The sequence below is a fragment of the Leptonychotes weddellii genome, chromosome 5, assembly GCF_054177405.1.
Source record: "Leptonychotes weddellii isolate Sample4059 chromosome 5, ASM5417740v2, whole genome shotgun sequence".
Lineage (NCBI taxonomy): Eukaryota > Metazoa > Chordata > Mammalia > Carnivora > Phocidae > Leptonychotes > Leptonychotes weddellii.
Genome location: NC_138373.1, coordinates 117,094,042 through 117,107,378, shown reverse-complemented (window position 1 = coordinate 117,107,378; position 13,337 = coordinate 117,094,042). Strand labels below are relative to the sequence as shown.

Genomic DNA, 13,337 nt, shown 5'->3' with positions numbered 1-13,337 from the left:
AAGCGTCTGCCTTCGGCTCAGGTCATGATCCCAGGGTCCTGGGATCGAGCCCCACATCGGGCTCCTTGCTCAGCGGGGAGCCTGCTTCTCCCTCTCCCTCTGCCTCTCTCCCTGTTCATGCTCTCTCTCGGTCTCTGTATCTCTGTGTCTCAAATGAATAAATAAAAAAATCTTAAAAAAAAAAAAAAAAAAAAAGAATCACTTCAAAGGGAAAACTGACCGGGGAGAAGAGGCAGGATTCAGACAATGGGTAGGTCAAGACAGAGGCTCTCTAGGGCAGGTCTCACTCAATGAACCATGAGTGAGTGCACATTTTAAACACAGTACTGTTTAATCTCTGAACCCTGTCTTACTTCCAGAAAGGCAAAACTAAAGTTTCTCTAACTCACGGCTACTGAAATAAGCATTCACTATTGCTTTGTGTTCTATTCTTTTTTCCTATATTCTCTTTGCTATCATCATTTCCTCCTCTATTTAGCTGCTATGTGGGATTTAAAATACTTATTCAGCCTCTTATAGAACTTGGGTGGGGGGAGCATATAAGTAAAAATAGAAGCTTGATTTTATTATTGTGGTCTTACTCTTATGTGAAAAGTGTGGATATTTCATACTAAGAAATTATTGTTAATTTTTTAAAGTGTGTAACAGTATTGTAGCTAACTGCCTTTCATTGTTTAAAAAAACATACTGAGATATTTACAGACGAAAGTATACAATGCTTGGAATTTGCTCAAAATAATACAAGAAGGGGCGAAGTAGATGTGGCAGGACTGACCCTTCTTGCTGAGTCCTGGGCTAAATGACAGGAACTTTGAGGTTCACTACGTTTTTGTATCTACTTATTTTATTTGAAATTCTCCAAATTTGACAGCTTTCAAGTTTATTCAAATACTATATAAATAAGGGAGGGGGGACAAAAAAGTATGTATGCTATATATATATATATATAAATCATTTTCTCATTAACATTCACTGTAATTTTAAAGTTGGCTTCCTAAACATTTTGTTATTAACAAAAAAAAAATCACATTTATATTTTAAGAAGCATTCTATGTTGGTAAGTATAAATTTAATTAATAACCAAAGGGAAAAATTAGTAAGATGGTCAATCAAGCTACACAATCTTCCCACTCTTATTAAAACAGACCACAAATTAAGTTCCATTTACTAATTTTACAGGACGCAAATGCACAACCTGACATATTTTAGGAATGCTACTTACTGCAAATTCTTTAAATTAAGGATTTTCAGAAAATGCTCATAACTTAGCAACTGGCTTACTAATATTGTATTTAACTACAAATCCTTAGAACAGAAACATAAAAAATGTTTTCCAAGTTTCTTTTTCTTTTTTTTTTTTAAAGATTTTTTTTATTTATTCATGAGAGACAGAGAGAGAGAGAGGCAGAGGGAGAAGCAGACTTCCCGCGGAGCAGGGAGCCCGATGCGGGACTCGATCCCAGGACTCTGGGATCATGACCTGGGCCGAAGGCAGACGCTCAACCATCTGAGCCACCTCTTTTTCTTAATAATGGAAGCCACCTTATTTTGCATATGCAAGAATATATGTCAACATTCAGTAGACACTGAGGTGTATACTGATTGGATAAATAAACAGTAAGAGTCTTTAGAGAGAGAATGAATAGCAAAGCAGAAAGAGTAGAGAGAGTGATTCCAGGCTACCTTTGTTTCAAAAATAAAGATAAAACAGTAAGTACCTTGAGAGAATATCAAGACTAGAGAAACTGACTTTTTAAAAAGTTTGGGGAATCTGGAGCATTTTATCAAAGTAGTTTCAGAAAACCTTTCTAGCTCAGGTTTTGTCATTAACCAGCTGTGTAAACTTGCACAAGTCACTTAAGTTCTCTGGGTCTCAGTTTCAGCATCTCTAATGGGTGGTATTACCTCCCCTGCCTATATCTGACAAAATCAAATGACTTACCTATCAGTGTAAAAATGTTGCATAGACTGCAAAGCACAATACAAACGTGAGCTATCTGTAAAAATCTAAGACGGAATACACAGTAGTGAAAACCTAAGGGGTCTGTCTTATAATCAGAAGGGATCCTTAGTTATCTGACATAAAAGGAAAGAAAAGGGAAAACAAGATTTTTTTCTGAGGTACAGAGTTCAAATACAATTCTCTTCCCAACAGCAAATTAATGCACTTTTACTGTTTTTTGAACTTATTTTGGTTGTTTTTTATATTTTACCCTGATCTGTCAACCTAGGTGCTCCTAACAAATACTCAATACTATTATCTAGACACATCAAATTACAATTCACTTATTTAATTTGCTCTAAGCTATCATCTGTATGCTCTTTTAAGCTTCTAAGGTACTCTCACATTCTTGCAGTTTCTTCATATCAGATTGCCAATTCATTTCTGTAGAATTCTATCAACTTCCGTTATGTTTATGTTTACAACCCTGTTCTTAACTACAAGAAACAAATCCCCCACAAACTTGAACTACTTCAAAATTTTCCATTCTTTTCCTCTGATCTAAGTAATCTCAGCTAATGACTACAGCTATCTAATTTTCTGTTGCCAATATTCTAAGATAAATCAAGATTACTTTTTCACTTTTTTCTAACCATGACTAGGTAGAATTTAAACTTATGAAACTACCTCATTTAGTTGTAAGTTGAAAGGGAAAAGAGAAGGGAAAAAACAGAGATAGCAAGTTAATGTTAGCTGCTGGAAGTATGTCCCTCTCTTCCTTCCCTTAGTCCCCGCATTTCTAACTCAATACAGTTCCATTACTACTGTAGATCAATTTCAATACATCCTAACATTCTTCCACTGACACCCATCACCAAACACAGCCCAGTACCTATGGGTTCCAGGCCCAGTGCTAAAGCTATAAAATGGGGGGGTATGATGGACTTACGCCCTGCCTTCAAAGCACGTGTATACTAGAGGAGGAGAACTCACTCTCAGCATTTACAAGGCAATATGAATACCAAAACTAATAAATACCAAAGGTGAGGCATGTACTCGGTACTCTGGAAGCATAAAAGAGAAAAACAAAAAAAAAAAACAAAAAAAACAGAACTACTACCTGGCAAAGCTAGGGAGAACAGCAGAGAAAAGGAGGAATTAGCTACCAAGGAGTTTTCAAAAGCTCAGATATTTTATTTTTAAAATATCCAAGTGTGTTTCGGGGCACCTGGGTGGCTCAGTCATTAAGTGTCTGCCTTCGGCTCAGGTCATGATCCCAGGGTCTTGGGATCCAGCCCCGCATCGAGCTCCCTGCTCCGCGGAGAGCCTTCTTCTCTCTCTCTCTCCCACTTCTCCCTCTCCCTCTTCCTCTCCCCCTGCTTGTGTTCCCTCTCTCGCTGTGTCTCTCTCTGTCAAATAAATAAATAAAACCTTTAAAAAAAATTAATTTAATTAAATATCCAAGTGTGTTTAAGTGATTAATTTAGTAACCAACTTACTACCCTTTAATGAACTACACCTTAACCAAAACTCTAAGACAAAGCTTTACACTTGAAAAAGTATACTCCCTCAGAATATCCTGAAAGTTTTCGCTCATTACCTCAACACACAGTATCTCTACCCACGACTCATCCTTCCTCCCCACTCTCCAACTATTCTAATGCTTTGCCGTATTTGGCATGCACTTAAAATTACAACAACACATATATGTGACACATGCCTTCTAAATTTTGAGAACTTATCAAAGATACAGGAATGATTATAAGGCCTGCCTTCCAGACTCCATGAATACTTTCCTTTAACCCCCCCGCCCCACCGTGACTTGCAGAGTAGATGCTCAATCTCTGGTGACACATAAAGAATTACTTATTATACTAATATTAAGTATCTCATAAAAGCTTAATAAAAAACAATTCAGCATTACAACCTACACACGAAGTAGGAGAGCGTAGTGGTGAAGAGCATGGACATTAAAGACAAACTGCCTGACTTCTAATCTAGTCTGTCGCTTTATTAGCTGTACAATCTTAAAGCAAGCTACATAACCTCTCAGTGTCTCAATCATCTCAACTATAAAATGGGATAAAGCATTAGCTAACTCTTAAGACACTGTCGAAGTAGGGGCGCCTGGGTGGCTCAGATGGTTAAGCGTCTGCCTTCGGCTCAGGTCATGATCCTGGAGTCCCGGGATCGAGTCCCGGGATCGAGTCCCGGGATCGAGTCCCGGGATCGAGTCCCGCATCGGGCTCCCTGCTCGGCGGGGAGTCTGCTTCTCCTCCCTCTGACCCTCCTCCCTCTCCTGCTCTCTGTCTCTCATTCTCTCTCTCTCAAATAAATAAATAAAATCTTTAAAAAAAAAAAAAACAAACACTGTTGAAGTAAATGACTTGGCGTAGCGCGTAGAGCAGAACCTGACGTGTGGTAAGCTACAAGCTCAAAAGTAGGAGTAGCAGTGGTGGTATCACCATCACCAGAAAACCTGGACACTTTTTAGCCAGAAATACAAATGACAATAACACCTTTCATCTGCTGTCTCCTTCTAATTACAAAGTTCTTCTACAGAAGATGTAGAAAAGAATGGAAGGAGCAAGCGTGTGAGGAGTTCCATTTTGGGCAGCAACTCAGTTTTCAATCCTGGCTTGGCTCTGCCATTAATCATCTATATGACCACTGACAACTAAGTAACCAGAGGGAAGTTATTTCACCTTCTGAGCCTCAACTTCCTGATCTGTAAAATGTAATACCACCTATATCCCAGGAATGTCGAGGACCAAAGGAATCAAAGTACCTAGAGCAACACAGTGTATGGCCCACTGCCAAGCTAGTATTTGTTCCTTTCCCCCACCCCTCACATCTCACATGGAGTGTCTCATTTAATTCTCATCCCACCATTATGATGTTCGTATTAGTTTGAACCATGTTAAAAACAGTCGAAAACTGGCATTACGTTTGACCTAATACTCTATCCACTTACAAATGGAGAAAATAAGCTCTGAGAGGTTAGATGTACTCAGGGTCACGTGCACAGTAAGTAATGGAGCTAAAACTTTAAAACCAATTAATAATTTTTCATATCGCCAGGTAACTAATTGGTTCAGTCAGTCCTGCTCAGGAAAGAAAACAAAAGGTGCACTAACTACAATAATACATGCAAAACCACTGTCACCTACAAGTTTTTGCTCTGCCATATTAAGAATTGATGGGGACCCAGATTTCTAAGAAACCTTCCATTGTAAAAATTATTTGTGGAATGTCTATGTATGTGTTGTGTGGAATTGAGGATTTAGAGAAAATCAGAAGAAAAATACACTAACGGAAGCATATGCATAACTATACTAATTCAAAAAGTAAAAGCGTATCTAATTAGAAAACCCACAAGTGGTCAAACAGCAAATATCCATCCTAGCAAAAGGTGAGAGGTATTCAATACTACAGTTGAATTGTTTGCCAAACACACAAGTAAGAGTTATATTAATGTGTCCACTTCGGTTAATAAATGTATGGACTAGTATATAACTTTACTGTTACACATATATACATACATATATATGTTTATATATATACACACACCATAAGAAATACACTGTTGTTGTAAAATTGTAGAACTGCTAAACTAACTTCTATGAATTCCACAAGGGCTTTAGGACTAGATCACATAAACCATAGCTGGGATTCAATGTCTGTCCATGAAAAGTTCCATCAAAACGCACAGGACTGGTAAATAAATAACAAATGTTAACAGAACAAGGCCCCATAAAACTGGTGGAATATTTAACAGTATCAAATATTTACTATGATCAGCCTACAAATCTATTCTGTCTCTTTTCTCCTTGATTTGTCATTCACCGTTTTTTAAAGACACCATATGAACAAAATAAGAATGAGGATAATGAACAGAAACTGGGTCTTTCAATCGATTTAAAAAGAACAGTTTTGTTTTAATCCGCTTATCTGTCTCCTCCAATTATGTAATCATTCCATGGCAAAAGATTACACCGCTTTTTTCCCTACACTGAAAGGAAAGAGTTGGAGGGGGAAACAGGAGTGTGAAACAGGTAGCCTCGGAATATGCTGTATTTCCACGAAACTAAATTGCTTCTTAGGGGTCAGTATTAACTCAGCATTCTTAATTTTCAAGACCTTACCCTTCAGCCATTACAGATTTGTTTTCTTAATGCCGTAACAACTGGCAACTCTTCACGTGCTGCAGATTCCACCTAACATCATCACTTCCAGAGTCCATGAGAGCTGCCTGGTCCCCGGGCGGTCGGAGGGAGTTGTCAACGGTGGAAGGGCAGGGTAATTACAATTACGTCCGTGCAGCTCGTCTTAATTCCCCGAAACAAAAGTCGGGCCGAAATGCGCGGTAACCTTAGGCGCGACTCCTGGAGCTTGCTCGGGCCCCCCAAGTTTCGCCGAAACCTGCCGAGGGTGACCTCTACGCCTCAGCACGGAGCCTCGCTTGTCCTTTACTAAGACTCCAGGTCCAAGCCTACTGCTTCACCCCACTCCAGATCCCGCGCAGCGCCGGGCTCCACACTTGTTCGGGAACTCTCTTAGAACCAGCCCTCCCCTCCGCGGCCGCGGGCCCCCCGCTCTGAGTCGCGCGCGCGCCCCGCCGACAGGTAACCGGGATTTGGGTTCACAGCCGCGGGCGCTCGAGACCGCGCAGTTAATGAGTAACGCGCCCGCGTCCGGGGGGCGGGGGAGGAGCCGCCGCCGCCCGACGCCCCAGCGGCCCCAGACACTCCGAGGCGCCGAGCCCTGCCGCCGCCTCTGCCGGGGGTCCTAAAGCCCGCGTGCCGAGCCGAGGGAGCGCGCCTGCCGGTCCGGGGCTGCTGGGCCGGGTCCTCGCGCGCTGCGCCCGCACCTGCACCTGCCACGGTTGCCCCTCCAGACCGGCTCGCGGGAGGGAGGCGGGCGCGCGAGCGCCGAGGGGGGCGGTGCTCCGCGCCCGGGGCCTCTCCCTCCCGCGGCTGCACTCACCTGACGAAATCACCGCGGCCACTGCCCGCGCCCAGGGGCGCTCTCAGGACTGTATGGAGCGCGCCCTGAAGCAGCGAGAAGAGGAAGAGGACGGCCGGCCGACGCCGCTACACTCAGGCACGGTGGGCGCGCTGCTCTGGGAGCCGCCGAGGGAGCGCGGGACCGCGCCTGCGCCGGGAGCGGGGCCAGGAGCCGGGAGAGGCCTGGCCCGATGAGGGGGGAGGCGGGGCTGGGGGCGGGGCGGGGGCGGGGCTGGCGTGGGGCGGGAGGAGCCGACGCGCTCCCGCGCCCCCTGGCGCCAGGCGGGACTCTTCGCAGGTGCCGGGGCGCGTGCCCCAGGCGCCTCTGTGGGCGGTTGCCCTGGGAACGAGCACTCGCCTCGCTGGGCGGTGTTTCCCGGGGCTCGACAGGCGGCTTCGAGTTAACTTCGTGGTGGAGTGTCCAGGAGTTGGAAAATGAACCTTCGATGTGAGTTGAGGACTGCTAGAACCAACCTGAAACTTGGCGTCCATATATGTCGTACAACGTGTGCGTGCGTGTGCGACTGGGGCTGGGAGCAGAGGAAGCCTGATAGAGCCAGATTGCATCATTTGAGCAGCGGCTGGAGCATTCGAGAAGGTCCTTCTGTACTCGCCTTCTCTCATCTTTTGTGTCAACTTTTTTTTTTTATCAGACTTCCACCCCACTTTAGGTTCTCCAGGTAGGAAAAGTGAAAAATACAGGACCGAGCTCCCAAAATCGGATCAAAAAGAGGTGATCACCGTATGCGTCTCTATGTTTAGTAAAAGACATGCAATTTATGTGACAGACATTGAATAGGATCATCATTCTAAATATTGATCACATTTGTTAGAGGCAGTGAAGAAGAGTAGATTATGTGTATGACTACAGGAATCAGAATTCCTGGGATTGAAATCGCTATCGCTAGCTGGGTGACTTTGGGCAAGTTGATCTCTAATAGTCCCGATTTTCTCATCGGTAAGTAGGAATAAAAAGCCTATCTACCTCACTGAGGCGTTGAGAGATTAAATGGTCTAATACATGTAAAACAGTGTACTACATGATGCAGACTTCCTAATGAATATCAGCTGTTACTACTAATAACATTATTACTGTTATTGTCTACCTATAATCCAAACAGAAATCTGGAAAGTCATTATTTACTCTTTTATACCCCATCGCCAATATAGCAAGTCTTAGCCATTCTAATTCCCAAGTAATTCTTAAATCTATCCCATTTCCTATTCACTGTCACTAGGGAATAAACTTCCTCCATTAATGGACTCCTAACATTCTCCCTTACCCCCTGTCATTCATGTCATGTCCTAAATGAATACTGTTATTCATCATTTACCGTGGTCCATCTTTGTCCCCATGTAGGGACAAAGAAACCATTACACACAGTCTCCACCCCAAGAACTGGAACATAGCGAGGGAGACAGGCATAAGAGTAACTAGGTGGAATAAATAAACTCAGCATGCAGCAAACTACTTGGGTTCTACAGCCTTGTCATACTATCTCATACATGTCATGTTTACATATGCTACTCCTTTTTCTTAAGTCCTAACCCTCCTCCTTTTCCTTATCTAATTCCTGCTTATCCTTCACTATTCAGACTAAGCATCAATTCTGTTGTGAACCCTTCTCTGTTGGCTTGCCCCCCAACCCTATCCCACCCCAGTATGGGTTAGGTGCTCTTAACTGTGCTCCCATAGGACCTTGTCTCTTTCTAGCATTTATCACATAGAATGATAATTGTAGTTTTGTCTATTTTCCTAATAACTATGAGCTTCTTGAGAACAAGCCTAAGACCTGACATGTAGTAGGACTGGCTCAATATATACAGATAAGTAAATGACATACATGCAGATGTGCTGTCTTGGTATATAAATGTTTAGAGGATGGGCGCCTGGGTGGCTTAGTTGGTTAAGCGTCTGCCTTCGGCTCAGGTCATGATCCCAGGGTCCTGGGATCAAGCCCCGCATCGGGCTCTCTGCTCAGTGGGGAGCCTGCTTCTCCCTCTCCCTCTGCCTGCCATTCTCCCTGCTTGTGCTCTCTCTCTCTGTCAAATAAATAAAATCTTAAAAAAAAAAAAAATGTTTAGAGGACAGGCCCTATGATATGTTCTATGTCGGAGTTAAGATATGGAGCATCTACAGGAAATAGTAAGCAGTAACCTTATGCCTGAGTCCCAGGCTGGTCCCTTTGCAAATCACCTAGCATCCAAGAGGCTCTTTGGAATGTACTTAGAGGTGTTTCCTCTCACATACTTAACCTGTGAGCACTGTTTGAGAATGAGAAGAGCGATATGAGTAGTTACCTATGATAACATTTCATCGTCCTTGCAGCACAGAGACCAAAATAGATTACAAAGTGTGAGACACTCAGAATCTCAGCCTGCAAAGTATATAAAGTGTTGTAAACCTCTTAGGTTAGATTGCTCACCCATATATTAAAGGGACAGACCCTTCACAAACTTTAAAAATGTGATGATAGATTTTGTGGTGTGCTTAAATTTGCCTTCTTTTTCTTTCATTAAAAAATAAATTATACAATTAATGTCAAATACAACATGTAAATAATATTGTATTTTTTAAGAAATCTTAAGACTTTCCGGGGCGCCTGGGTGGCTCAGTTTGTTAAGCGTCTGCCTTCAGCTCAGGTCATGATCCCAGTGTCCTGGGATCGAGTCCCGCATCGGGCTCCCTGCTCGGCGGGAAGCCTGCTTCTCCCTCTCCCATTCCCCCTGCTTGTGTTCCCTCTCTCACTGTGTCTCTCTCTGTCAAATAAATAAATAAAATCTTTAAAAAAAAAAAAGAAAGGAATCTTAAGACTTTCTGGAAAATGAAGATGATTGCAAATATGTAGAAATTTTAAATTGAACAAGTCATTCTAGGGTTGTTATCCTTAGTTATGATTTTTTATTGCTTGTTTGCCTCTTTTGTTTACAAAGTCCAGAAAATTTACAGGGTACTTTCCAGTTTCAAACTGACTTCACGCTAATTATCTCATGAATCTTTTACAGAGAACAATTTGACATAGGTAGAAGGGTAGTCTTCCTCTTTATAGAGGGGAACTTGGACTACCAAAGTTAGGGCTTGGGTCTTCAGAACAGGGTAATATCTTACAAACAAATGAAGTTAAAACTCTAAAAAGCATACTGGACTTCATGTCCAGTAGTATGACAGACTAGAGAATGGCTAATTGTCCCACCAAAAGCAACTCAAAGTGCTAGGTAAAATAGATAAAACATATTATCAAATATTTCAATAAGCTGACAAGAATGTAAGAAATCCTTAAGGGCAAAAAACTAGGTAAAAGCAGGAACCCAGACAGTAAATAAGAACAATGCAAAATGCGAAAAAACAAAAACGAAGGGAAAAAAAGCTGGTTACAGGGAAAAATAAACCAAAAATAATCTATCATTTCCTTGTCTAGCAAAATAATTATTTCTGAGCCAGTGTTGGCATTCCCATAGAAATTTGCTTTTGAAACTCCTGTACAAAAACAGAACTGTCTCTGAAATGTCTTTTATTAGATCAGTTATGGACAACTCTGCATTTCAGGCCCTTTTTCTGATGTTGGAATAAACAACTGCAAAAAATTGGAGGGCTTAGAGAAAAAGGTTAACAGAAGAGCTTAGACTCTGAAGAGTATGGTTCTCTTCAAAAGAGTCACTTTAACAAGCTACATACATAAAGGAAAAGTTTGGTAATTGGCTTCAGATCCATATTATCTCACTGATACCCAAATTGCCATCTATTAAACACATAGTTATTGCTTCGCTCTGCCAAGTGCATAAATAATCTGCAGTGAGAGAGAAGAGAAGGAGGGGTGAGACACAATGAGGGGACTTCGTGGCTTCCCCAGAGTCCCAGATTCCAATCTATTCCTGAGGCTTCCTTCATCCCCACCCATAGGTTCTGTGACAAATCCTTGTATTCTTAAAAGAATTCCCCCATTTTGCTTAGATTTTGAATGGATTGCTATCAATGGCCACCAGAAAATTATCCTAAACTATGTATTTTAATGGAGGGGTTGGTTTCTGTAGCAGTTAAAAACCCCAAATAGCAGTAGCTTACACAAAATAAAATGATTTCTCTTATATAAGTATAGACAGTTCAGGGTTGATACGATGGCTCTCCAATCAGCACAGACACAGGCTTTCTTTATCATGTGGCTTTACCATCCTGAACATGCAGCTTCTACCTCATGATCCATAATGGCTGCTCAAGCTTCAGCCATCACATCCTTATTTCCAGCCAGCAGAAAAGAGATGGGGGTAGAAAAGGACACACCCCTCTTATTTAAGAACACTTGCAGGGCCACCTGGGTGGCTCAGTCAGTTAAGCATCTGACTCTTGGTTTCAGTTCAGGTCATGATCCCATTGGTCTTGGGATTAAGCCCCGCATTAGACTCCACATTCAGCAAGGAGTCCGCTTGAAGATCCTCTCTCCCTCTGCCCCTCCCCCCACTCACTCTTTCTCTCTGTCTCTCTAAAATAAATGAATAAATCTTTAAAAAAAAAAAAAAAACCTTCAGAACTTGTATACATCACTACACTTGCCCCTTATTGGTCAGAACTTAACTATAAGTAAGGTTGAAACATGTCATTTCTATTGAGTAGCGATGTGCCCAGTTAAAAATCAGTAGTTCTAATACTAACGAAAAAGAGAAGAACAGATATTAGAAATAACTAGCAATCTCTGGCTCATCATCTGAGATCAGACTTAGGAGGAGAGAAATGGTGATGGGGAAGAACATACAAATAGAGCAAAGGCATTATAACGAAAACACGCAATGTGTTCAGTGATGGGGAGCACGGCAGATTAGGGGCGCATGCAACAAGAACAGGTAAATAGTGCCTGGAAAGATATGTGGCAGCCAGACCCTGGGAGATTATAAGTGCCAACTGAGGAAGTGGCATTTGGGAGTCAGAAGGGAGTTCCTAAAAGATTTTGGGTTGAAGGGTGAAATGATGAAAACAGTGCTTTAAGAAGAGTAATGTGGTGGCAATGCCTTGAATGTACTCGAGGGGAAATGGGAGGAGAGAAGATTAGATAGGAAGCTACTTTGAGGTAACGAGTGCTTATACTGTAATAAATACAGGAAAGGAGAAACACTTCAAAGGATGAATTTGTTTAATGCAAGATGGGATTAAATATGCTCTCTCTTTCTCCCTCTCCCTGTCTCTCCTTCATGTTCAGCATCCATTATACCTTTTTGAAATCAGCACAATGATTTTATTTGGAGAAGTACCCTTTCACCATGTTCAGTCCGTATGATTCAAGTGGAACTGAATTCTGCCTCTTCAAGGGCAAGCGTGTGACCCAGGCTTAACCAATCAGATAAAATGCTGATGGCTATAGCTGTCAGAAAACATCAACAAAGCACACTTTCACACAAGTAAGTGACTTACCTTAAGGGCAAAACCAACAATCCTGCATTTGAGACAAGGGGATCAAGTATATGGGTTGGCAGCAGTGCCTCCAGTCAACCTGATTTATTATAAAAGAGAAGAAGAGAAGGCACAGTTGAAAGAGGAATGTTCAAACACACCATATACTCGGGAAGCATTCTGTTGGTGAGGCAAGATGGAAAAAAGTGCAACTGAGCAGTCCTGCAACTGCCAGTCTCTTAGAAGGAGAAATTAAAGGTAGTCATGCACAATGTTTGTATCATAAGGATTTCTGTTAGTCTGGAACATGGTCCAGGCCCCTCCTCAGCACAAACTTTTTGCACATAGCATATCTTAGAAAACTTGGAAAACCGGGCGCCTGGGTGGCTCAGATGGTTAAGCGTCTGCCTTCAGCTCAGGTCATGATCCCAGGGTCCTGGGATCGAGTCCCTCATCGGGCTCTCTGCTCCTTGGGAGCCTGCTTCTCCCTCTGCCTCTCTCTCTCTCTGTCTCTCATGAATAAATAAATAAAATCTTTAAAAAAAAAAAAAAAAAGAAAATTTGGAAAACCTCTTCTTCAAAGATGAGTAATCAATCAAAAAGGAACCAGCATGCAAAGATACCATAAGAAAAAAAAAAGGGAATAGGAAAAAAAAAAAAGCCAAATTAAAATTTTCATTTAAAAAACTTGCCATTGGGTGCCTGGGTGGCTCAGTCATTAAGTGACTTCCTTTGGCTCAGGTCAAGATCCCAGAGTCACAGGATTGAGTCCCGCATCAGGCTCCCCGCTCAGTGGAGAGTCTGCTTTTCCCTCTGACTCTCCTCCCTCTCGTGCTCTCTTACTCTCTCTCTCAAATAAATAATAACTTTTTAAAAAATCAAAAATAAAAAAACTTGCCATTAAGCAAAAGAAAATTTTAACCAAACATAGAGCCAAAATCAAGAGTTGGACACTTAACCAGCTGAGCAACCTGGGCGCCCCCAGAGAAGCTTATTTAAATACAAATGT

General features: G+C 42.1%; 2 protein-coding genes across 4 annotated transcripts in view; one reads left to right on the top strand and one right to left on the bottom strand.

Annotated features, from left to right (window-relative positions):
* Positions 1–7,121, bottom strand: part of RAB3IP (RAB3A interacting protein) — a 45,517-nt gene extending 38,396 nt beyond the window's left edge. Inside the window, exon 1 of one of the 2 annotated variants that reach the window (XM_006732335.3) lies at positions 6,929–7,121. Coding sequence is in view for 1 of the 2 variants with exons in the window: in XM_006732334.3 (XP_006732397.1) it covers positions 6,088–6,098 (11 nt within the window). In the remaining variant the exon portion in view is untranslated. Of the gene's footprint in view, positions 1–6,087; positions 6,724–6,928 lie in introns of those variants that run through there. The other variant, XM_006732334.3, reaches the window with a different exon arrangement.
* Positions 1–13,337, top strand: part of LOC115940598 (uncharacterized) — a 404,464-nt gene that overhangs the window by 367,760 nt on the left and 23,367 nt on the right. The window lies entirely within an intron of this gene.